We start from the raw sequence: 24637 nt of genomic DNA, 5'->3' as shown, positions 1-24637 counted from the left end.
CAAAAATTCTGATTTTCCAACCATCACTACTTTCTCATCCCAGTTTGCCTGTAAATTATTGTTTCAATAAAATTAGTTAGGTTCTTGTTATGGTTGATAAACTCCAATTTTACACTGATTTTTTTTCTCTTTTTTACATATTTCCCATCATCATTTAGTGCCTATGCACTTATGGTCATAATCTAACCTTCTGACTTTGTTTTCTCTCTGCATAGAAGAGGTCAAGTGGTCTGCAGGACAACAAACCCAGATAAGATGAATTTCTAAACTGATCATTGTTCTCTAGGAGCTCAAGAGAAACAAATACTCGAGCTTTACCAGAAAGTCTTTGTCCCAGGCCACGGAATTAGAAGGAACAGCATGTGGCTAAGATTGCTACACTGAAAACAGGACAAGGAGAAATTACACAACAGGCAGGACCTGGGGATTTGGCTCACGTGATGCCAGCCTGAGATCCTGCTCAGGCAATGCTGAACACTGATGTCCACATCTATTAAATCTGTGTACTAAACTGTCTCATTATCTGTTTTGTGTCAGGATTTCTTTAGGGTGTGGTGGAGTCGGACAGATGGGCTTCAAAACCCTTCCTTCAGGCATGGAACAGGCAGGATTGGACAGATGGGCTCCAAGACGTTACCGTAAGGCCTCGAACACATGGGAAGGGAAAGGGGAAGGGAGGAAAAAACAGGCACTCAGATCTACAGCATGGCAGAGAAGGCAGTATGAGATGTGGGAAACTTGCAGAGTCTCCACCCACCCATCATCCCACAGCTGAAACAAGGACAGCTCTCCAGGAGATGCTGGACTGTGACTCAACAGCTGCAAATACCTGTTTGGCTTTTAATATCATTACTAGTCACAGATGTGCTGGAGGGGATTTGTGCAGCAAAGTGCCTCAATGTTTTTTTAATAAGTGTTTTTAGCAATGAACACATGCTTTTTCTTAAAACCAATATGAAACCATATTTAAAGTGCAAAGGAGTCTAAGTAAGAAATGACTGACAGTCTTTTAAGTATATATATTTTTTAACCTCCCAGATTAAGCTTTCCAACCTCTTTTTCCAAAGAAAAACACAAGACAGCAAAATAACTTTTTTGGCCAGTACTATATTAACTAAACAGTCCCTTGAGATTAACAACAAACAAATATTGAAGCAGACTTCCTCAGGAGGTGATTACACAAACAAATTCTCTTTTTAAAGTTCATGAAACCAATCTTGAGAAAGGTCAAGCAATGATCAACAATGTGATCCCAGCGTCCTAAGCATTCCTGTAAGTAAATATAATGCCTGGCTTTAGAAACCTTGATATTTAAAGGGAATTATGTGAATAATTACTTCAGAGTGGAAAAACACTGATCCTGACTGTTGTAAATAATGTGGAACAGCCCTGGTGACTTTGGGGACCATGAAATAGCTGGAAGTAGGGGCAAAGTGGTTCCTTCCTGTGGTCCTGGTGCTCATCTGTGCAGAGGGATGAGAAGAAGAAGTGTGCTGAATCCAGCTGTTTCACACCACAGCAGGACTTCCAGGCATTCAGGGAATTCTTCATGACTCTGTTTATGTTGGCTTAAAATATTTCTGTCACAAAAGGTGTCCTATTAATGCCCATAGACACCAGGCATTGCCTGAGTACTAGGGCAGATCCTGCCCTGAGGAATTACTGTCTCATGAAGCAACCCCACAGGGCGTAGGCAGAGCTTTTTCACATAGCAGATAAAATCTCTGCCCCAGTGAAACCAGGAGTGAGGTGCAGATTGCAGTATCTGTAATGTGTTGCTATTAAAGGAATAGGTAATTAGCTCCAGTGGATAATCATCGTGTTTCACACGGATCCTGGGTGTCCAAACTGCAGATATCCAGATAGCCGCGGGGCATTAGGTTGGACATCATGTTTATGGTGACACTTTAAGACATTCTCCACAGTTTTTTTCCTATCAGGAGCAGAAATGAGCCCCAGGCATCCCGAAGATCAGCTGTTCACTCACCCACTCTCAGCACACCCCCCAGCACCACGACACAGGCTGCGCTCAGGACATTGCTGGAGTTGCTGGGGAACTCGAGGGTCCCCAGGATGTAGAGTCCTCTCAGAGGGGGAAGAGCCACATCCACCAGGATGGTCCTGTCTGGGAAAAAAAGCAGAGGGTTGTTTAGGTCAATGGCAGCCTGACAACGCCACTTGCCAAAAAGGATGTCAACTTGGCTTGAGTTTTGTTATTTAGATTGGTTTTCATAGAATCATGGAATGGCGTGGGTTGAAAGGGACCTTAAATATCTTCTTGTTCCAACCTCCTGCCATAGGCAGCAACCCCTTCCACTGTCCCACATTTCTCCAAACCCTGTCCAACCTGGCCTTGGACATTTCCAGGGATACAGTCACACCTTCTCTGGACACCGTGTGCCAGGGTTTCACCATCCCCTCAGGGAAGATTTTCATCCTAATACCTACTCTTCTTCAGTTTGAAGCCATTAGCCCTTGTCCTGTCACTCCAGGCCCTTTTAAATAGTCTCTCCCCATCTTTCCCATTCTTGCCTCATGGAATTGAAGAGGACAAGAGAGTTCTTTTGAAGAGAACAATGACAAAATGCCCCATCCCTGGAAGCATTCAAGGCCAGGTTGGACAGGGCTTTGAGCAACCTGGTCTAGTGGAAGGTGTCCCTGCCCATGGTAGGAGGTTGGAACAAGATGAACTTTAAGGTCCCTTGAAATGCAAACCCTTCTGGGTTCTAGGATTGATGGAAAAGGAAAAATATCCATCAGTATCACCAAGGTACATCATGGTACAAAGGGCCTGCAAGTCCCCACCTTGTCAACAACAGTGATCAGGGTGACAAACTGCAGCAACACGCCATGAACTACCTCCACTGACTCTCCGTTACCACTTTTCCCTCTCTTCATCTTGGCTTTGCTCTCCCAGGTTTAGTGTATGAAAACTCACCTCTTCCTCAACATTGAAGAGGAAAGCTCTGCTTACACAAGCACAACCTGCAGGAAGCCAGAGCTCATGGAACCACAGAATCATTAAGGTTGGAAAAGAGGTCTGAGATCACCACCAGGTCCACCATGAGTTCCATTCTGCATTCATAATCCCTTCTAAAAATTATTTAGCAATGACCAGGGCAAAGCACCCTTCCCTCAGATCCATAAAGAGAAAGCAAGGGGGATATTTTTATATTTCTGAACAGAGTGGAAACTTTTGTGGCTTGAGGGCAATGATAACATCACTGCTGCTTCCTAAAGCTGCAAGTCTGCAGCCTGGGAACCTTTAAAATGCCTCTTAAGTGTTCCAAGTAGGACATGAGCAAGGATGTAAATGGTGGATCATTTAGAGGTAGCCTGCTGCACAGAGGTGAATTCCACCCCCTGGGCCCATCTAATGCTCTTGGATGTCACTAAGAGCTTCTCAGTTGATTACCCTGGAAAACAGCTCAGGCCCTGAAACTGTGGTTTCCATCCCCTTTCATTATTGACAAGAGTAACAGTATGGTGCATCTCTCAGTCAGTGGGTGCTCCTGGAAAAAGAAAAAGCAAGGTGTTTCTCTAACAAGGGGCTCAATAACATGATCTGATAATGGCTTTCATAGAAACAGATTGCAGAAAAAAATCTTCAACATAATGACAGCCCTACCCTACACAGAGATCTTCTGTGACTCTCATTGTACTTATAAGCATTTATTGCAAGGCATAGATAGAGAAAACAGGACAGATTAAGGAACACACATATTTTTCTGGTGTATTTTGACAGAGTGGTGAGAATGGGACACTTGAAACCAGTTTTGTGTGGAATATAAGAACCATGAAGTGTCTTGGGAAATGGTTCAGCTACTTAACAGTTTCACTTCTGCCTGTGGATATTGGCAACTGCTGTGGATGGGAACACAAATGACCACAAAATGGGTAGCACAGAGAAAGTCCTTGCCAAAAATCATGTAATCAGGAGCTGGCCCAAACTATTTAGTACACAGGTTTAAGAAAATTTTCAAGCCCTCTTTGCAGGAAACAAAATTAATATGATTCTGTGAAAACCTACAGGAAATACACTCAGAATTGGACTGAAAGAAAATATTAGTCGGCTGTCTTTAATAGTAGCATTTTCTAGTTTTTTACTCCTTAGTTTTACAACCCTGTAGTTTCACAACCTCCAGGGAGAGGAAAATTTTATTTCAAGTTTTCTTTTCAGGGTTGGAGTTCTGGCTCTGCTTACAGACTTGTTTATCTCCTACCTACATATTCTTGCCCTTATCCCCGTGAATCAATTATCCCACCTCTTCCTTTTCCCTTCTGTATTTTCATCTTTTCTCTCTGGCCATGAGCACCCTGAGAACCCACAATGCTTGTTCTCAAGGACTATACCAAGTACAGCAGTGAACCATGGTTAATCTGAACCCCTCATCCCAAAACAAATTCCCTGCATCCTTGGGCTGAAACATCTTTCAAGCATGCAAAATTTTCACAGCACTCACATGAAGTAAGTCTCTAGGGAGCAAGTGCATTTTTTTCCCCTTTAAATCTTATGGTGTCAGTACTTAATGTATTTTTACAGGCATGAAGAGATTCCTGTCTATAATCTGTTTACAGGACAGGTACAGTCCCATGCCCTGCAGAGCTGTGAAGGGAAGGCTCAGGATGTGAGGATATGAAACAGAGAGGAGAATAAGGGGGGGAGATGTTGTTAAAATGGTATCTCTCAGACAGAAGGGGAATCTAGTTTGTGAAATCACAGCTCAAGAATGCGGCAAAAAGCTGCAGTTGACAAAGGCCATAAGTATATTCATCAAACACAGGCTGAAACATTTTTACAAGGAGGAGAAGCAGTGCTCCCAGGCATGCCATTTATATGTCACATTTCAGTCTAGAACAGAGATTTTTTGCTGAGTTGCACATCTTTCTAAAAAAGGTTTTATAAAGGAAGTGCTGACTGCTCTGTATCTGTGGCATCATGTGTGTGAGCCTTAAAACAGAGGAGTGAGAAATTCCCCCACTCAGAGATATCTTTGCAAACCTAGAGTTTCCTCAGTTTAAAAGGACAACACTCTGGGGTGTGATGCTTGGAGTGTGAAGTTCTCAGAAGGTGAAATGTTGCTCTGCAGAAACAACAGAGCACTCCTTTGAGGGGGGGAAAAAGTTTCCACAGTTGAGGAGGAAAGCAAACAGATTCAAAGGCAACTTCCTTACAGAATACACTCATTTACCTCATAGAAGGAGATATGACTTAGCAGTTAAAACAACAGACTTTAGGTCACTGAGCTCAAAGGATTTACCTTCAGAGAAAGACAAACTGGAGCTGTTTTGCTGCCATGAAAACATTCATATAACAGCAAGAAACCACTTTCAGCAAACCGTAGTTTGAGGTTGAGAACAGGGCAATATTTCATTGCACATACAGTTTCTTCAGACAAAAAGCTCAGGTATGCCGGAGTCTTAATGTTCAGATGTACAATACTGAGAAGGCATTAATGACTCCAGCAATGACACAAAATGCCTTTGATCAGCCACATTGCTGTATAAAACACCATAGCATGCCATTGAATGGAAATCAGGCACAACAGAGGAGCTATTATATGGGATACAGTACTCCAGCATTCATCTCTTCAAACAGAAAAACTTCAAAGAAAATCAAAATCAGAAAATGAAGAACAGAGTGAATTCCACCACTGGAGAGGAAAAAAAAAAAAAAAAGGGAAGATAGAAATTGCCAGAGGCTACATGATATCATATCAATACTCTTCAAAACAGCGTTGCTTTGCTTGGAATTATAACACATTCTCCTTCCACCCAGAGCACATTGCATCAGGAGTGTGCCATCCTAAAAACCATAAACCAAAGCCCCGAAAATCCCAGGGCTTTGGGAAGCTAATGCCACTGCTGGCTGCTGGAATGGCATGACTAAACTCCTCTGGCTTGTTTTCCAAGGCAGTGTGGCTGCTGAAGCCTGATGCATGTGAGAGGTCCTTGTGGGATGGCTGTGGCTCTGGAGGATGAACCTCCAGGGATGAAAGCACAAGCTGTGGCAGCCTGAGCTGAGGATTTCCAGATCAGGCTGGAAAAAACTTATATCCACTGGGGAGACAGACACTGATGAGAATTGTAGCAACACACCAACACTAAAAGTCACTTTCACATGAGGAGCCCACCTTTGTTGCAAGTGTAAGTCATCCTTGTACTAAGTCTGTGAAGTCAAACAGGGCAAAAAAAGAAGGAACTTAGTACACAATCCCAATTTCCAAGCTTGCCCAAATCTCTAGATGTCAAGCAGACACCAAGCAAGAACACAAAAACCTGGTTTGTAATATGTATATTTTGCTAATAAAGCCATTTTCTACCTTTTCAAACCTTCCTGAGACCAGCCCATGAGGTAGTCTTAATGTTGCAATTCTGCTTATTTTGTTAAATAAGCAAATTGAAGCCTTCAATAGCTAAATTTATACAGTGCCCCAGTTCCCCAGTGAACTCTAGGAATCCACATTTAGTCAAAGATTCCAACAGTGACTGACCAAAGTCTTTCCCTGTACTTCTTCACACTAGAAATGAGCACTAAGCATCTATTATTTGCTTTTATGACTCTAAAACTGTTGTTTGGGGGCTGAAAAGACTGAGCCAGTCATGCACAGCATACCAGAAGCAAGCTCATGTCTTGGCTTTCAACCAGAGAATCATTGTAGATGGCTCTCAGAAGAGAATTTTAAGTAACCAGAAGACAGCAAAGAGTAAGACACAGCTGCATCTTGCCAGGAGTGAATCACAAAAACTTATTTTGGTGTGCATAGCAGCACAAAGTTTGGGTGTTTCTACAATATTTGTTCTCATGAGAACAAACTCTCACTTTTGTGAAGCCATCTGGAGCCATTCTGAGTTTAGCAGGGTCTGCACAAGCCAGTGGAAAAGGGAAGAGAAACATCCATAAAATGCTACAATTAAACATACATTTTAAAATTGTTGATTTCATTTTAGATTTTGGATCCAAGCAAGGGGCTGGTTTTCTTTGAACTGGAGACTCAAACACTTGTGGCAGCAAAGCAAAGCATGTAAAACAGACAGAAAATTCATCTTGCCTAACTTAATTTGTAATGCATTTATTTGAGCAACAAATCCAGTTCCCTTATCACCTGGTGAGGACCATGACCCTAATTTAAGACCCTGTACTCTGTTGACTCCAATGCCAGTGAATGTCTCAACACCTCCAAACCAGCAGGACTGAAAAGGGAGAGCAGAAATAAAATAGAGAGAGGATGACCAGGAAAGGCAGAGATGAAAGAAAACAGATGGTGTGATGGACAGCTCGTGTTTGTGCTCATGCTTGTGTTCTCAGGATAAAATCAAAGAAAGATTCCAGGAAGGCACTGGAGAGGAGAATAGTTTCTGCACATCAACCAACACACACATTTACTCTGGCAATGGGAGTGAAGAGATTTTTATAGAACCATGGAATAACCTGAGTTGTAAGGGACTCACAAGGATCGCTGAGTTCAGCTCCTGGCCTTGCACAGAACAGCCCCAAGAACCCCACTGTGTGTCTCAGTGTGGTCCAGACCCTTCCCCAGCATCATTGCCCTTCTCTGGACATGCCCCAGCTCCTCACCTTTGCAGGAAACACAGAAGAGTTTTATTCATCGTGCAGCACAAATTCATCCTTCATCTTCTACCCTCTTGATCTGATCTAAACAACAGAACTCCAAACCCTCAGCCAAACCTATTTATTTATTAATTTTTTATTCTCTGCTTCTGTGCAAATTGTGATTTGCCTCTGTGCCTCTTCATATCTGCATCTGACACATGATGGTGAAGAAAAAGGGAATGTTTTGGTCTTATGACAGTAATGGGCTCATATTGGTGAACCAGTTATAACAGAATCACAGACTCATTAAGTACAACCTGTGACTGACCCCACCTTGTCACCCAGCCCAGAGCACTGAGTGCCACCTCCAGACCTTTCTTGGACATCTCCGGGGATGGGGACTCCAAACCTCCCTGGGCAGCCCCTTCCAATGCCTGACCACCCTTTCCATGCAAAAATTCTCCCTTATCTACTCTTCAGCTCAGTGTAAGTTCCCCCCAGAAGTGAAGAAAAGTAATATTTTTAAAAGTACAGGCTTGGGGTTTTTTTAATATTTATCAGAAAATTGAAGATTAAACTAAATATATATTGAAGGTTGATCATAATTCTTAATGTAACCTTCAATTATATATATATATATGTGTGTGTGTGTATAGATGTATGTATGTGAGAGGAGATGTTTGTGTTGGTATTTGGGAATGGAATTTCAGTCATGGTTAGGGTTTATCTTCATTTATATATACATATATATATGTGTGCTTGTGTGTGTATGTATATATATATATGAAATCTTTAATGACACAGGCCAGAGAAGCCCTAACCATGACTGAAGCTCCATGTCCAAATACCAACAAAAATATTTCCTTCCACAAAAGCCATAAAACAAAACCAGGTGGGAGAGGAATAGTCATGGAGTGATGTTATCCACATTCCACCTTTCCAGAAGTGGGGCTGTGGTAGGCAGAGAGACTTAATTGGTTTCAAACAAATGAGAAGGAGAGATATCAGGTTCTAGAATATTTCAGGTACATATCCAACAGTATTAATTGGAAATTCAATAATTACATCTGGAAAGGAACTAAATCAAATGAAGGTCAGCTCTTATGGAAAATGGTTATCACAAGCTTTTCTCCAGATTTTATCTCAAATTCCCTAATGCATTTACTGAAATCAATTTTTTGTACAGTAGTGTTGTAAGATGAGCGGGGATATAAATGTGACTCAAGTTCAAATACAGGCTTAAGCTAAAATATCTAGGAGGCATCCACACCAAATGGTTTGATAAATTACCATTGATAAGTAGGAATTTCAAGAGAAAAATAAAGTGGAAGGTGATGCAGAAATGCAAAATATGATGCTTGCACAAAACACAGAGAGAGATGGGTGAAGAGATGAGCTCTTTGTGAGCTGTGGTTCTGGGCCTTGCAAGTTCTCTTTTGAACTAATGTCCCTGTCATACACCAGCTTGAAAGTCAGCATAAGTGCTTGTTTTTGTGTGTATGTGAAAATGGAAAAGAATTATCATTCTCTTCCAAAAACGACATTTTTGTACTGCAGTCTGAGCCACAAGGAACAAATGTGGGGTCCTGCACACACTGGAATGGCCACCAGGGCCAAGGAGCCCATATTGGAACACAAATATAAATCCCAACGGAGGCAGAGCCCAGGGCAGAGCCCACACATTAAAAAGGTGTTTAATTTTTCCACAGAAATTAAACACCTTTTCTTCCTCACATACTTGGCAAGATGATGACATCTTCCCCAGGGCCTGGGATGCTGCCATTGGATCCACCCCAGCCTTTTCCCACACCATTCCACGTCTCTGGGAGTGACCATTTCAAGACAGCACAAGAAGGAACTACAAAACAGAACACATAAAGACAGAATTATCATTTTCAGTAGCTGGAAGAATTACCATTTCTTTGATAGGCAAGCATCTGTGACATTAACATCCTCTTTTAGTCACTGCTAACTGTTCTTTGTTATTTTTAACATTTAAAGAAAACAGTTTGATTGAATTCCCAGGGCACGGGAATTTCCATGCTTTCCCAAAGTATGAAGATTTTAAAATAATTAGTGATCAACTCTTAGAAGATTGCTAACATCCAGAAAAGCAATTTTCTCATTCCAAGGGGTGATCAAGACCTGCCTTAGAAAAGCAGCTTGACCAAGACACATAGAGACTTCTGCCCCTTCTCCAATATTTTTTTTTTCAGTAGAAAAGCAGCTTGACCAAGACACATAGAGACTCCTGCTCCTTCTCCAATATTTTCTTTTTCAGGTCAATCAAAAAAATAAAAAAAAATCAAAAAAAAAATAATCAAAGCCTTAGCAAAATATTGGAAGAAACTGAGTTCAAAAATGCAGCTGATTGACTTGCACTTGTATTTTAGAGAGCTAACTAGCCAGGCTTCATAAATGAACTGCCCCTAAGTTTGTTGTCCCTAAGGAGAGGAAGGGAAGCCTTCAAGGGAAAATCCTGCACACTAAGTTCAGTAAATCCTAGACTAATGCAGGCAGGGCCTCCCTCTGGAGGCCTGTGCAAGCACCTACTACTGTCCTTCCACTGAAAAGCTAATTCTGGCATTTTTTTCTTGAGGAAAGCTTCTTTGGTGATTGAAAATATAGAATGAAGCACATATCTAGGTTTTGGGGGCAAGATCCAGCTCAATAATGTTGTGGTATACAAAAAACCTCTGTTGTCAGCACAGGGAAACACAGAAATTAAACTCATGTCGAGTTCCTTAAGTTTGGGTCTGTCTCTCCAATCACTTGTTTGTTCTGGGTGAACCACCCTGCCAAAATGTCTCTAAACCCTTTTCCCACATAAGTGATTATTGTTAATCACAACATAGCAAGTCAGATTATATGATGCCTTAAGTTTTAGCTTTCACATTTTTCAGATTCTGTTCTGCCTTAGTGTGCGACTCTGAACTTCATATAAAGTGTTAGCAAGTTTTATTCACAGTTTAGTTAAACAAAACAATCCTTTTCCAGCCCGAGAACCAAGGATACCATTGCAACTTCAGCCCCAAATAGTGAAAACAACAGCACATGGAGGAGAGCAATCTGGGAAGATGGGACTTCATAACCCAAAGCTGTAATTGGACAGTTAACCCCAATATGTAAATGGACCAAAACTTATAAAAGTGGGAAAATTTATGACCAGTTGTCCATTTTGGGTCCATCTTGGGTCCCTCTTTAGTTCATCTTGGATAGAGCCATGGCCGGGCTCCTGTGCTGCCCAAAGTGTATCCTTTGAAGACCTTTCAATCAATCCCTACTTTATTCCTTTAGCACTGTCTAGCCCCACTTCCAGGTAGCATCTCTAGGCAGCAATACGAAAAAATATCAAAATTTGGAGGTGTCCCCTGTCTCTGGTATATTTTTCTGTCTGATTCAACATGAAACTAAGCAGTAATATCAGACTATGGAGCACTAAAATACTCTGTAGTCTTACATTCTCCATGACCTTTCTGATCTGCTGTGGTATTTCCCAGGGAAAGTTTATAGTGTTTTATACTGTGGAATCACACATTTATCTTGAGCAATAGTAGACAGGGCTCAATGGAACACCTAAATGAATACCAAGAGCCTCTGTTGGCTTGATAGATGTACAAAATATTGAAGTGAAAGATAGCAATTTACTCATGAAAAAGCCATAAAAAAGAAATTGTGTGACTCCCAGACCAATGTTTTCTGACACAGACTATCACATACCTTGGGTGGGTAAAGCCACTCTTTCCTTCTCTTTCAGTGTGACCTCAATTAAGTCAGCTCCTGTGACTGAACACAGAGAATTTTAGGGAATTACAGCAAGGCCTTTCAAATTAACACCCCAAAAAAATAATAAATCAATTTCCACACATGAATTCCTGACAAAATTATAAATTTATTACAAAAAACATTTTCTTTAAGAACAACTAGACATGTTTTCGAAGCATTTTTTTGTCCTTTTTTTTATGCATTGAGAAAGGATTAAACAAACACATTTTAATTTACAGATATGGAAGGTCTCAAGACAACTCATTAGAAACAGCTAAAAAGAAAACATTCAACAATCAGAAATTCTAGGCTGGAACTCAAATCTCATTTATCCCACTATAAATCCACAGCAGTACCACTCACACAAGCGATATCACACCATTGAATGCATAATGTATTAACTGGCTCAAACAGCGAAATACAGCGTAAGTTTTGTAGTTTGGTTTTGATTTTTATTTTTTTTTTTTTTTGCCCCCAAAATCTGGTATCTGAAAGAGATGCTTTAATTAGTCAGACTTTATAGACTGGAGACAGGGACCCTGTGTTCTCTGCTGTGAAAAGGGGTCAGCAGCAATTATCACAGTGGTAACCTTTGTGCCCGTGCATTGTCAGCAGGAGAAGGGCCAGAATAATGCAAATCAAAGAGGAGCAGGAGAAAGCTGCTTCAGACCCAGCTAAAATCCCACCTCCTCTTCATCTCCAGTGGCATATAAAGGCACTTCCTTTCAGTCACCAGACTGGAACAACTGTAGGTTAAAATAGAAACACTCTGACAAACAAATAAATCTCCTGTCCTCTGCCCAGCCCCTTATGGTGACCCTAAAGTGTTGCTGGAAGATTTTTTTGGGGGGGGGGTAAAAGAATTGTATCAATGAAGCCATTGTCATAACTTTTCTCAGTTCCAGAACATGCCTGGAACTTTCCTCTGTGTGCATCAACGCACCGTTGGGATTTCATGCCATATTGTAATTTACTTATTTTATCTTTAAACAAGTCTCTGTACTTTTAAATTGTGAAACCCGTCCTTCCCTATCTCCCTCCTTTTCTCCCAGTGCAACTGAGCAAATTTAAAATAACTGAGGTTCATTAATTTTAAGTGTTCAATAAATTAGTATGAATAATCAAAAAACTTGATTCTTTCTGATAATTACTATTTGATGTCAGTTGAAAGCACTCGATTGAGTTAGCAGCATATGCTCCTATGCCAAATGAGGCTTCCATAATTAAATAGAAACCGATTCCATGAGGTTTTTCTCATGTCTGATTAATTAGTAATCAGGTGCCTCAGCCCTGTTCTTCAGTGACACCTTCTCTCCCAACGGTAGCTGGGATCTGATCCATGTATCAGTCAAATCAATCTGCCCCAAACCATCACACAGAGCTCACACTGAACAGCAGCATGCCTTGAGTGGCCACAAGGTGAACATTTGAGGGGAAAAAGATGACACGAAACTGCTGATTTAAAGCCTCTGACACAGCTCTTGTGGCTTTCAGACAATACATCTGTGTGTATTTCTATGGTTATGGTGTTTTTCCTTCTCACACAGGGCAAAACAGTTGCCAAAGCTGATAAAACAGGGCTAGGAAAAAAAAAGACAACCAAGCCCTGACACTATCTTTTTTCACCTCAATATATTTTGTGAGGTTTGTTTGGTTTGTTTGGTTTGTTTGGTTTTGCTTTTTTTTTGCCTTTTTTTTTTTTCCTTTTTTTTTTTTTTTTTTTTTTTGCTTACTTTTGCAGGCACCAGAGTGAAATAATCTAATTAAGGATGTTTGTATTTTTCAGAGAAAAGCTGTTCTAATTAAATCCTGAGGGGACATAAAACTTGATCAATATGGTGCATAGACCTCATAATGGGGTTCAATCCCCTTATATGGTGAAGAAAGGAACATTAAGACTTAATTCAGTACAGAGTTTTATCATTGCCCTGTCCAGAGTCAGGGCAAAAATAAAAGTTTCTCATATTTGAAGTGTCATCCTACCAGAGAACATGACAATTCAAACCATTATAAGATATTTATACTCTTGACATGAGCATAAGAATCAGGGACACAATTCCCCCCAGAACTCTCCTTGTAACTTGTACAATTATTTACATCCTTGTAATTTGTACAATTATTTACATCGATGGGGTCTAAAGTGCATCAGTTGTGAATCAGCAGTTTTTTGTTGCCTTTTCCCATGAATACGCCCAAAAACTGATCAAGAAAGATAGAGGCCTTGGGATTAATCAAGGCTACAGTGACACAGTCCTTCTGGTGGTTTTGTTTTGCTGCTGAGTACGTTATCACTGGGTTTTGCAGGACAGGAAGAGATACAGGCACTACAGATGAAGGACATCATTAGTAAACATTGAATTAAGGTGACTATTGGCAAAATGTAGTTATAAGGCTCCAGGGTTTAGTTGTATAAAACCTTTATAAGGCTCATCAATTTTCTGCCTTATTACAGCTCCTCCTGGATGTTTGGGCTGTGGATCATAAATATAGGCCTTCTGGATGATACTGCTGGTAACTTTTCCTGGTTCAGGGCTCCTTGAGTGAACATGAAGGAGGAGCAACTCAGTGCTTTATCAGCTTTGCAGTGACTCGGAATTTTGCCTGTGGATATTAGGAAGGGCTGAAACTAGGATAAATGGCTCCAATAGCCTGACTTACAAATAACAAGCAGCTCCATGCTATTTAACATCAATTGGGCTAACATCCATCACCGGGAAATCAAAACTTTTTAGACAGCACAATCAACAACACAGTGAGACACACCTCTAGAAACTGGAGAACCAGGAGAGGGTGTTTTGTCATCCCCTGTGAGGATCTTCTGCAGGAGATAGCCAGAAGTGTGATATAATGAGGACAATGTGTTAGGGAGAAGAGGTGTAAAAACCCATTTTATATACATATAAATAGCCAGATACAATTTTATTTATTTATATATATATATATATATATACACACATATACACATACATGTATATGTATATATGTCTTTGGGTTGATGGACACAGATTCTTACTTACAGCAGATTGGCATTTGCATAAAATTTCTCGTGCAGATGTCACATAATCAAAAAAATCAACCCTGACAGGATTAAAAGGGCATTTCATCATCTTATTTCTGTAACTGCTGCACTCTCTGCTTTCTCTGCTTCCATGCCAGAAGGACAGGAGCTCACCCACCAGGAGAAGATTGTTTTGTCTCTTTGTGTCTATTACAGAACTTAAGCAACTGAGGGAATGGGGCCGGAGGGACTCAGCCTGGAGAAAAAGAGTCCATGGGAGGATTCCACTGCTCTCTGCCACTACCTGGTGTGAGATCCTAGCCAAGTGAGTGTTGATCTCTTCTCCTAGGTAATTAGCTAGAGGACAAGAGGAAATGGCCTCAAACTGCACTAGGGGAGTTCAGGTTGGGCATCAGGAAGAACTTCTTTCTTGAAAGGATGGTTAAGCATTGCTACAGACTGCCCAGGACATTGGTAGAGTCACCACGCCTGGAACTGTTAAAAAAATTACTCAGTGCTCTGGTCTGGGTGACGAGGTGGGGATGGGTCACAGGCTGGACCTGGTGGCCTTGAAGTTCTTTTCCAACATAAATAATTTTATGATTTTATGCTTACAAGGGGCACCTCTTTTCAAAGAACTGACTTGCATTTCATGGAGGTCACTGAGCAGCCCACATCTGGTCAACTGGCCCTCTGAAACAACTGATATGGGTGAGTTTTATCTGGCTGGAAGAAAAGATTTATCCCTGTAAAATCAGTCTCTGTAAAGAATTAACTCCATTTTTCATGTCTTTCACCTAGGATTCTCCTTTGCCCCCAAGCAATAGGGCTGCAGAAAATATCTGTGTTTATTTATTTTCTGTATTTTAATATTAGAAACAAACATTCTTTAGAGTGTTTTTCCTCCTATACAAAGCAATTACAGAAACCCACAGAGCCTAATGGAAGTGAGGTCATTCTTTAGGAATCTAGAAAAGACAATAAGTATAATCAAATTATTTTTTTTAAGAACTATGGAAATTGTAAACCTGCTTCTGACACAGCAGTAATGTGAGGTTCAGCCTTAGGCCCTCTTAACAACTCACACATGAGCAGCCTGAGCAAAGTCAGCAGGATGACCCATCTGCATAAAAGTTGTGTCTACTGAAAAATGTATTTGGGATAAATAAAAAGTTTGATAATCCTTTCAGTGATGTTTTCAATAACATTTCTGTCCAGCACTTCAAATTTTAGGGAAAAAAAAAGCCAAGAGAAATCTGGAGGTGAAGGGAGCCAACACTTTGTTTCATTCCAAAAGAAAATGGTTTAAACATTTCAAAAGTGAACTAAAAGGAAACAACATCTCTCTGGTTTTTAGCCAGTTCCAGTATTGCCCAGAGACCTTAACCAAGGAGCAGTACCATGCTGTGGCACCATATGCTGAAATTTGTAACAGACTTAAAAAGCTCATCATGTTACTATTGCAATTTACAAAGGATGTTTCTCCTAAAAAATATCCCAGATGTCCCAGTGGGATGCTTCTGTCCACCACTCTTGTTATAAGTGTTATTTTTTGGGGTTTTTTTTGCTTCAGCGTGGTCATATCATATTTCACTCCCCTGAAATGTGGTTGAGCCACAGCCCATGAGTGTTTCAGAGTCACACCACAATTGCAGGCCCACAGTGACCTTTGAGGATCACTTCTCTTAGCACATAGGGTGCCCCAGAGAAAATCAGGGTGATGCTATGAACCATGTCAAAACAAAACTGGTGATGTAGAAATGACTGGCGTGGGATGCTTCAAGCTCCCTAAGCCTCCCCTTCACCCAGAACCCTCAAGGGACTTGGGGTTACCTGTCCTTTGATGCAGATTCTTTTAAAATGGTCTGAAGAGGTGATTTTTAAAGTGGCTTGGAGGCTGGTTAACAGAGTTTCATGTATGTAGGAAGCAGTGACTATCTTTGTTAATAGGATCATTGCCCATATAACAGAAACATTCTCCATTACAATTATTTTTTCCCCCATTCAGCACCCCCTGCATTCTCCTCCAAGCCTAACTTACAGGAATTAGGCTCCCAAGCCTAATTTACAAGACTCCAACCATCAATGCAACTTAACTCCTTTAATCCCCTCCATACGGTCTATTTTCTTGCCTTTCGTGTTAGACAGATTTTTTTTTCTTCTAAAGATAAACAAACACTTTGCATGACACCAGGCAGTTTTGGATGGAAGAGGGCATGGAGAAAGCCTGAGCCCAATGCAGACTTCTGCCCAAGGTGGCTTCATTCTGATGCCTGCTTCGTTTGAATAACAATATCTTCTCAGTCACGGCGTTTTCCTTCCCCTTCTCCCCATTTTCTCCCCCATGCAGGCCTGAGTAAAGGGCTGTGTGAATTCAGGAGCCTGCTCATTAATGAGCTGGCATCTGATCCGTATTTACCGACGTTAATTTTTGGATGTAATGCGCTCCTGCCACTTCCCCACAGTTTGCCCTAAAAGGCTTTCTGAGGGGCACAAAAGCAGAGGGTCAAAAGTGAGTTGACCCCGGCCAGAATGTACAATTATTGCAAAGAGGTGGTACACCAGCAGCTGTCGAAACCCCACCGACGCGCTTCCAAAAGTTGGAGGATGACTAATATACGCCAGAGCCGCCGACTTTGGGCAGGAAGAATTATGGCCCTCCCGAGCAGCTGCAATAATTGTCTTCCCATTGTCCCCTGGCCCTCCCTCCGCCACCCCCTACAAGTGCCCATTGTGGCCATGGAGTCAAGTGATTTTATGCTCGGGCTGATGCTGTTTGCGCCCAGCTGCCCGAGCGCTGACACACGAGCCTGGAGAAGGGGGACCCGCGTCTGCTAGACGGGGCTGCGACATACCAGACCTTTTACATAAGTCAAACAGGAACAAATGAGTCTTTATCAGCCCCTTCTCCCTTTGAAGTGGCGGCTGCTTATAGGCCCTTACAGCTTTTCCTCCTTAGCCCGAGCAAACATCCTCCTTTTGATATGCTACATGCTCATTATCTCTGCCCCATTTAATGATTTTTGATTGAAGGGTGGCAGCGCAGTTGCCAAGAGGGTAGTTAAAGAGGCTCCACGCAGTCAGGACAACAAGAAAGGCTTTCCTTGTGCAGCAGCCTAAATTTGGAGTTTCTTAACAGTGTGTTCTTGTTCTTAGCAGCAGATAAGGGCTGAGCGTGAAATTCTTAATTAAGCAGTAAATAGAGAGTGGGGTGTCAGCAGATGCAGCCTGTAGCCATGGAGACCAAGTCTGATGAAGGAGGGAGGTAAGACTCAACGCCGGCCCTGGGCTCGGGCATGACTGACAGCTGAAGAATCCGACAAAGCTTGTAAACGGGATTAATTAGTTGGCTAATTATTTCATATATAGCTAAATGTAAATAAAATATAAAAAAAAAAAATAATCTAAAAGAGTCAACTTGCAGAGTTAGGCGGGGAGATGTTCTGAAGGCCAGACCTTCTAGCCCTGTCCTCTCTGGGTGGGTGGGTGGACTGGTGGGGTTTTAAGGCCAGAAGGGACTATTGTGGCAGCTTTCTCTGACCTCCTACAGAGCATGAATCTCGCCTCATGAGGTTTCTAATAGCTTCCCCCAGAGCTGGAGCATATTTCCCTGAAACGCAGCCAAGCATTCTAAGGACCTTGAGTGATGGAAAGTCCACCACATGCCATGAATCTGCTCTGCTGGCTAATTATCCTCACCTTCTCAGCCTGCACAGTGGAGAGAAGAAGAGAAATCCCACACCAGGGCCAGGAATCTGCTTTGTTTCAAACTTTTACCTTACACCGACAGCATAGATATTGGGTACCCAACACTGAATTATGGATCTCACTCCTATAAAAGTCCTCGCAGAAAATGTTCACAGCATGAATTATACATGTTAGGTGCTTTCATAAATTTCCTCTCGTTGTGTTTATTGCTTCTCTAGTAAAATAAGGAACCACAACAAGCTCTTTGTGTAATAAAAATCAAGATGAAAGTAAGGCAAGAGAAGGACAGGAAAGTATCTGTGATGCAAGAGTGACATATACCAGCCAGACCACTTTTGTCCAAGTCTTCCCAAGACTCTCATCTCCTCTATTTTCAACAGCAGAGACCAAGCTACAAATGCCATTCTCTGAGCTTTCCTATACTGCTCTGACAGTGCAAAACAGGATATGCAAACTGAAATGCAATCACCGTTTATATTTGAAGGAACAAGTTTATGCTGTTAGTAAACAGAAATAATAAAACATTTTTCTTCTTTCAGTAAATACTTTACCTGATCTCTGGTAAGGCTTAGACAAAATAGCTAAATTTACAGTAGCCAATTTACACTTAAACTGTATCTAAATAGGGCCAGGATGCAGACCTAAGACCAGGACCCCAATAATCTACATGGTTGTAATGCTGGCCAAATTCCTGGCACAGCTTTGGCCTAGACCAGGCAGACTCCCAGATGGTGACCAGTACCCAAGTAGACTTTGGGATTTAGCAAGCACAGGAATCTTTTATAATTTGAAGCCTGGGTACATCCAGCCCATTTTTAGAGCTAAAATGTTAAACACAAGCTTTGCTGTGGCAGTGGCTGAAGGACCAGAGGGGGACACAGCAAATGTGATCCTCAGACTGAGATTAAGGTTTGGGCTTCCCCATTTCTCCACAAATGTGATTTTCCACACTGGTTGATTTTCACTGTTGCCAGACCAAGCTCAGTGGATTGCCTGCCCTCATTCCAGGTGTGTTTTCCTCTCCACTGTCACAATGATTGTTCTAAAGCTATCCTACATGAGAAAGCCATTTGCATGCCATCTCAGTAGTGTGAAATCAAGAGAATTTCATTACATTTAATGGAACAGAAGAAAAAAAATCTGTTAAGATGAAAATAATCTTTACTTTCCTTGTATGAGTCATGAAGGAGAAGATAATCTTCTCAAAGATACCAAAATATATTTGTGATTTCTAGTTCTGCTGCTGTTAACAAAGGCAATGATCATTACCTTGCCTTTGGCATATAAAGCTTAGATATTTATAAAATTATTTACTTGAGCAGGGGTATTATGGAAAATGTCAATTTCTTCAAAAAAAATTTCCACCACCTCTCCATGATCTCATGTACAAAGTCACATAGGCAAACATTTAAGATGTCTTTGGAAGTTTCCAGCCCTAGAAAAAATTCTCTCCCAGTAATCTTACCGCCTTCAATGGGCTCAGCCTAGCAAGATTACCATGTTTTTATTAATATCTGTGATGTAGGAGCAGCTGACAGCAGAGGTCATTGGTAGAATTTAATGCCTTTACCACTCAAAAAAAGCCAACTCAAATACAACTGATGTGACATTACCCACTATTTATGGTCCGTTCTTTTTGTTCCAGGTCAGGCATCAGACAGATCAGTTAGGGATGGACCTGATGTGCACTTACATATTTGATCAGCATTTTGAAGGACCTCTCTCTTATTGAAAGGCCATTGAAAGCTGGACTTGAGTAGATTTGGTGTTTAAATTAACGAGGCATCAGCTCTGTCACCATTCTTGATCACAAATGTAGATTGCAACCCCCACACTGCACTTACCCAGATAGGTGAACTTCCCCAGCTTGCTGTCAAGATGCCAATCACAGCTCCTGTGTTGTCCATACGAAGGCACCAACTGGAGTGGCTGTCCCCTCCTTGTCCCACAGGACACCACAGCCTCAAGATGGGCAGGAAGATCCCTGTGTTCCACCAGCAGGTAATTCCCAGCCTTGAAGTTGCTAAATGTCACTGAATACTGGAGAGAGGGAAACAAAAGAAACATGCCTGAGTCTGCAATTAGAGCTCCATGGAGTGCAGTATAAAGGGGTAAGGAAGATAATGCTCCTCACAGGAAACATGTGTTGGAAACAGGAAAAGAGATTAAAAATTAAGCAGGAGGTGATGGTAAATTTAGAAAAAAATCAATTCCCCTCATCACTTTTGAAAGGTGAGGAGAATCAATGTCTTCTGAAAATTGCTTCAACATTTAAGGCAGTAAAAAAACTGTTGGTTCCTAAGCACCACACTGAATTTTCACCTAAGACATCCAAAATCAAGTGTCCATGGCCAGGTGAGATGGGGCTTAGTGCAACCTGGTCTAGTGGAAGGTGTCCCTATCTATGGCAGGGGATGGAACTGGATGAGCTTTAAGGACTTTTCCAACCCAAACCATTCCATGATTCCATTACCTTTTTGTTCCAGGTGACTACTGAGAGTTTATCTAAGAGATAAGAGAGAGCTTATCAGTCATCTTATCTAAGCCTATAAATACAGAGACTTTCTCACTGCACTTAACTCTATTTTATTTCTCTCTGTTCGTCCAAAGAGATGAAAGCATGATTATCTCTTCCAGATATAATTTTGAAATTATAAAACCTTCCCGTGTTACCTGGAGCTGTTTGCTGACCGAAGGGTTGTCAAATGTCAGTGTGTAAGTCTCTTTATCCAAGAGAAGAACCATCCAGCCATACAGGTTTGATAAAGTATCAGGGACATAATTGACTGTGTTTGACTTTTTCCTACTGTCAGTCACAGTTAAATTATAGGGAATGTCAGGAGCCTCTTTCCTGCAGGAAAAAAAAAAAAAGAAAACAAAAAAAACCCCAACAAGTTATTACATTTTTGCATTGAACTCTGTTATTTTGCAACCTGTACAGTTCCATTTTTATTTGAATTACAGCAGCTGTGCTGGATCTCCCTTAGAATGTGTCTCCATTTTTGTAATTATTTATAAATACCATAAGAAACAATATTTTGTCCCAAGTGCTGTAAAAAGAGAAAGAGAAAAAGAGAGATGCAGCATGGAGGAGTAAAGGAAGAGGAAGAGAGCAGAGCAGATTTAACAGAGTACCAACTTCTAAATTGCCAGAATATTTTCCCTCTGCCAGACTCATGGGACTCAGGTTCAACTTTTAGGGTCTTCATGAAATTTGGTGGAGTCTTCTTATTAGCCTCAGCCCAGGCTGGGTGGGGTTTGGAGTAACCTGGTTCTGGTGGAAAGTGTCCCTGCCCATGGCAGGGGTTTGGAATAAGGTGATATTTAGGGACCCTTCCAACCCAAAGCATTCTGTGATTCTGTGATTATTCACTCCCATTTGAGTGGTCAAAAAGTTTCAAAAAAGTCCTGTGTAATTCAAAGAGCTGTTCTCTGCCTGCTCCTGTGGACTGTTTAAATCCTTCACAAAATTGGTGAACTTTTTGTACAGCAGTTCTTATGAGCAACCAAGTGAGAAGTCAACCCCCTTTTTCACTAGAACTTGGCACTCCTAATTTCTGACCAGTCTAGTCAGGAGAAAAAGCCCTTACTGAACAGATCAACATTAACACTGATACCATGAGGGGTCATAAACCCTTTAGATTTGAGGTTGCAGTAGACTCCTCTCAGTTCTGGCATTTAAGCTGACAATAAGCTTTAAAAATCCCCTCTTTTAAGCATCCCTTGAATAATTTTTCTTAATATTTGAAGCATTACCTTACAACTACACATCTCAGCATATTATCTAACCTCTCAGCCTGGATATGGCTTTATGGCTTACTAACCCAAACCGTGCTAAAACTCGCGTCGTCCTGAAATTTGCCTGTATTTGTAGTTTTTGGTTGGATTGTTGCTTTTTTTTTTTCCCAGGTGCTTTGGAGATGATGCAAAGTCACCAGAGCAGTCATCCCAGATGTATTTTTCTTTTAACTTTTAAAATCATTGGAGATGATGCAAAGTCACCAGAGCAGTCATCCCAGATGTATTTTTCTTTTAACTTAAAATCAGTGGGGTTTTTTTGTTTGTTTTTTTTTTTGTTTGTTTGTTTTGTTTTGTTTTGGTGGTTTGTTTTTTGTTTTTTTGGTTTGTTTTTTTTTTTTTTTTTTGTTATTCTAGTGTCTGTCACTTTGTCAAAGCACTTTCTGGTTAACCAGAAACATTCAGCTGAGAAGCAGCAGTGGTAAAGCAAAGTGTGAATCAGCAAAGGATCACTCAACCAGAAGATATTGGCAGACCAATGAAACTGGAAGGAGTTTATAAGGCTTAAACAGCTTTTGTACCACTAATAAACCTCCTGTTATGGGCATTAACTGGACCAGGATATTAGGCTGCTAATTAAGCAAGTAAATGACAACAAGCACATTATTGTCACAGCTATCAGCACCTGTACAGGTATTCTAGCAGCAGAAGAACACCACACATAATGCAAAACTCTCTTGCACATCAGAAGGAGCCTTACTGAGTTGTAAAGATGCCCAATGTCACAGCAAATGACAGAAATTGACTCATCCTCTCTACAGCATTAATTTACATGGTTTTACTCTTTATTTATTTTCATTTTCATCACCAGAGGATTCTGGAGAGAACAGCTTGAATCACTTTTACTGGGGGACTCTCCCCAGTACTTACAGGAGAAGTAAAGATAGAGAAGAAACCTTGGAAGGAACAGTCCTGCTGGGGTACAAGTCTGACCCGTTAAAAGTTTAGGTGGCAATTCCACACCAGCCATGTAGATCCAATAACTAGTAAATGGGAATGTGAATTCACTAGTTAGTGAATTAAACGTGAATCCATTTATGTTAGAGACCAATATTTAGAAGAGCCCAAATAAATATCTTAAAATGCATAGCAAACTTCCAGATGGCTACAGTTAAGTGAAATATCTTTTCCTGTGTGTCTACTTTTAACAGACAAGCTATAGAATCATAGAATCTTTTAAGTTTGAAAATATCTCTGAGATCATTGAGTCCAACCAGAAACCCAACACTGTCAAGGCCACCTCTAAACCATGTCCTGAAATGCCACATTTACATGTGTTTTAAATCCCTCCAGGCATGGAGACTTAACTCTATTTTTAGACAGTTATGAGCACCACTGCCCCACAAAGCCCATTTCAATGCCTGACCTCCTTTGCCATGAGGAAACTCTTTCTAATATTCAGTCCAAACTTCTCCTGGTGCATCTTGGGGCCATGTACTCTTGTCTCCTGCCTTGTTCTCTAGAAGCAAAGCTTGACCACATCCCCACACGCCATGGCTGCCCCTTCCTGTCAGGGAGTTGTGCAGAGCCAGAAGGTCCCCCCAGAGCCTCCTTTTCTCCAGGCTGAGCCCCTTTCCCAGCTCCCTCAGCCTCTCCTGGTCCTCCAGCCCCTTGCCCAGCTCTGTTCCTTTCCCTGGACACTCTCCAGCCCCTCAATGTCCCTCTTGTCCTGAGGGTCCCAGAGCTGTCCCCAGCACTGGAGGTGCCCCAGCAGTGCCAGCACAGGGGACAGCACTGCCCTGCTCCTGCTGCCACCCCAGAGCTGTGAAAACCCAGGTGCCTTTGGCCTCTTGCCCACCTGGGCACAGCTGGCTCCTGTTCAGCTGAAAGCCTGTTCATGACCCAGGAGGGAAAAGGAGCAAGAGATAACTTCTGGCCTGGAATCTCCAGTGTTTTTATGGCCTGGAATGTTGTGTCCTTGTCTTTTACATGTGTTGCTTGAGGTGTTGCCACCCATAAATTCATTTCCAACTCCTGACAGGCTGCCCACAGCTGAACCAAAATTTTGGGGAGCCCTTTACATGCATTGCTTGAGGTGTTGCCACCCATAAATTCATTTCCAACTCCTGACAGGCCATAAACCAAACCACAACCAAACCAAAAATTTGGGGAGCCTAGAAAGCTTCTCAGCTCAGTGTACAAGTTAACTGGTGCAAGGACACGATAAGCCTGAGATACACTCCCCTGAAAGAATGTCAGTGTGTTGCTTTTTCACCTCCATGCCAAAAAGGCACCAAAATGGAAGTACCCTACTAATGGAATTACCAGCCACAATTAGCACCATTTCCATTTGCCCTAAATAGCCAGTGATTTCACTGTGCCCTAAATAGCCACCAATCTACCTCTCTTTAATGCTAATGAAGTAGAAGAGCGCTGGCACACCACGAGTATTTCTAATTCAGAGGATCTGAGGGAGCCTGCACGCATCATTAACGTGGAGAGCTTCATTATCAGAGGAGAGCCTTCCCCTGAACTTCTCCTGGCTTTATTTGAAAGAAACTAGGAGGCAATGGTCTTAATGCAATATTAACCCTCCCTTTAAACTGCTGGAAGCCTTTACAAACTGTAAGGGGGAAAAAAAGGATGACTCATTGTAAAGGCTGTATTTTTTATATCGAAGCAGGTTTCAATTAAGGAGCAATTTGCTTTAGAAATATGGCAGGATTACAGGATAGGGCTTTACAGTCTGAGCCACAATTCACCAGTTGTGACTGTATAAACTGTTATATAATTTAGCTCAAATGCATTGTGTAGAACTGCTCGACAGATATGGGCCACAAAGGATTTGTTAAGCCAATCAACAACATGGAGTA

At 41.5% G+C, this 24637-nt stretch overlaps 1 protein-coding gene across 1 annotated transcript in view; it reads right to left on the bottom strand.

Moving 5' to 3' along the window:
- Nucleotides 1-24637, bottom strand: part of PKHD1 (PKHD1 ciliary IPT domain containing fibrocystin/polyductin) — a 239336-nt gene that overhangs the window by 85049 nt on the left and 129650 nt on the right. Inside the window, exons 47-51 of the mRNA XM_039696008.1 lie at nucleotides 20700-20877; nucleotides 19871-20066; nucleotides 11276-11341; nucleotides 9294-9413; nucleotides 1988-2125 (exon numbers count right to left, since the gene is read on the bottom strand). Of these exons, the coding sequence (XP_039551942.1) occupies nucleotides 1988-2125; nucleotides 9294-9413; nucleotides 11276-11341; nucleotides 19871-20066; nucleotides 20700-20877 (698 nt within the window). The remainder of the gene's footprint in view (nucleotides 1-1987; nucleotides 2126-9293; nucleotides 9414-11275; nucleotides 11342-19870; nucleotides 20067-20699; nucleotides 20878-24637) is intronic.

This window comes from Passer montanus, unplaced genomic scaffold, assembly GCF_014805655.1.
Source record: "Passer montanus isolate IOZ18808 unplaced genomic scaffold, ASM1480565v1 scaffold94, whole genome shotgun sequence".
NCBI classification, from domain to species: domain Eukaryota; kingdom Metazoa; phylum Chordata; class Aves; order Passeriformes; family Passeridae; genus Passer; species Passer montanus.
This window is presented reverse-complemented; position numbering and strand designations above follow the sequence as displayed.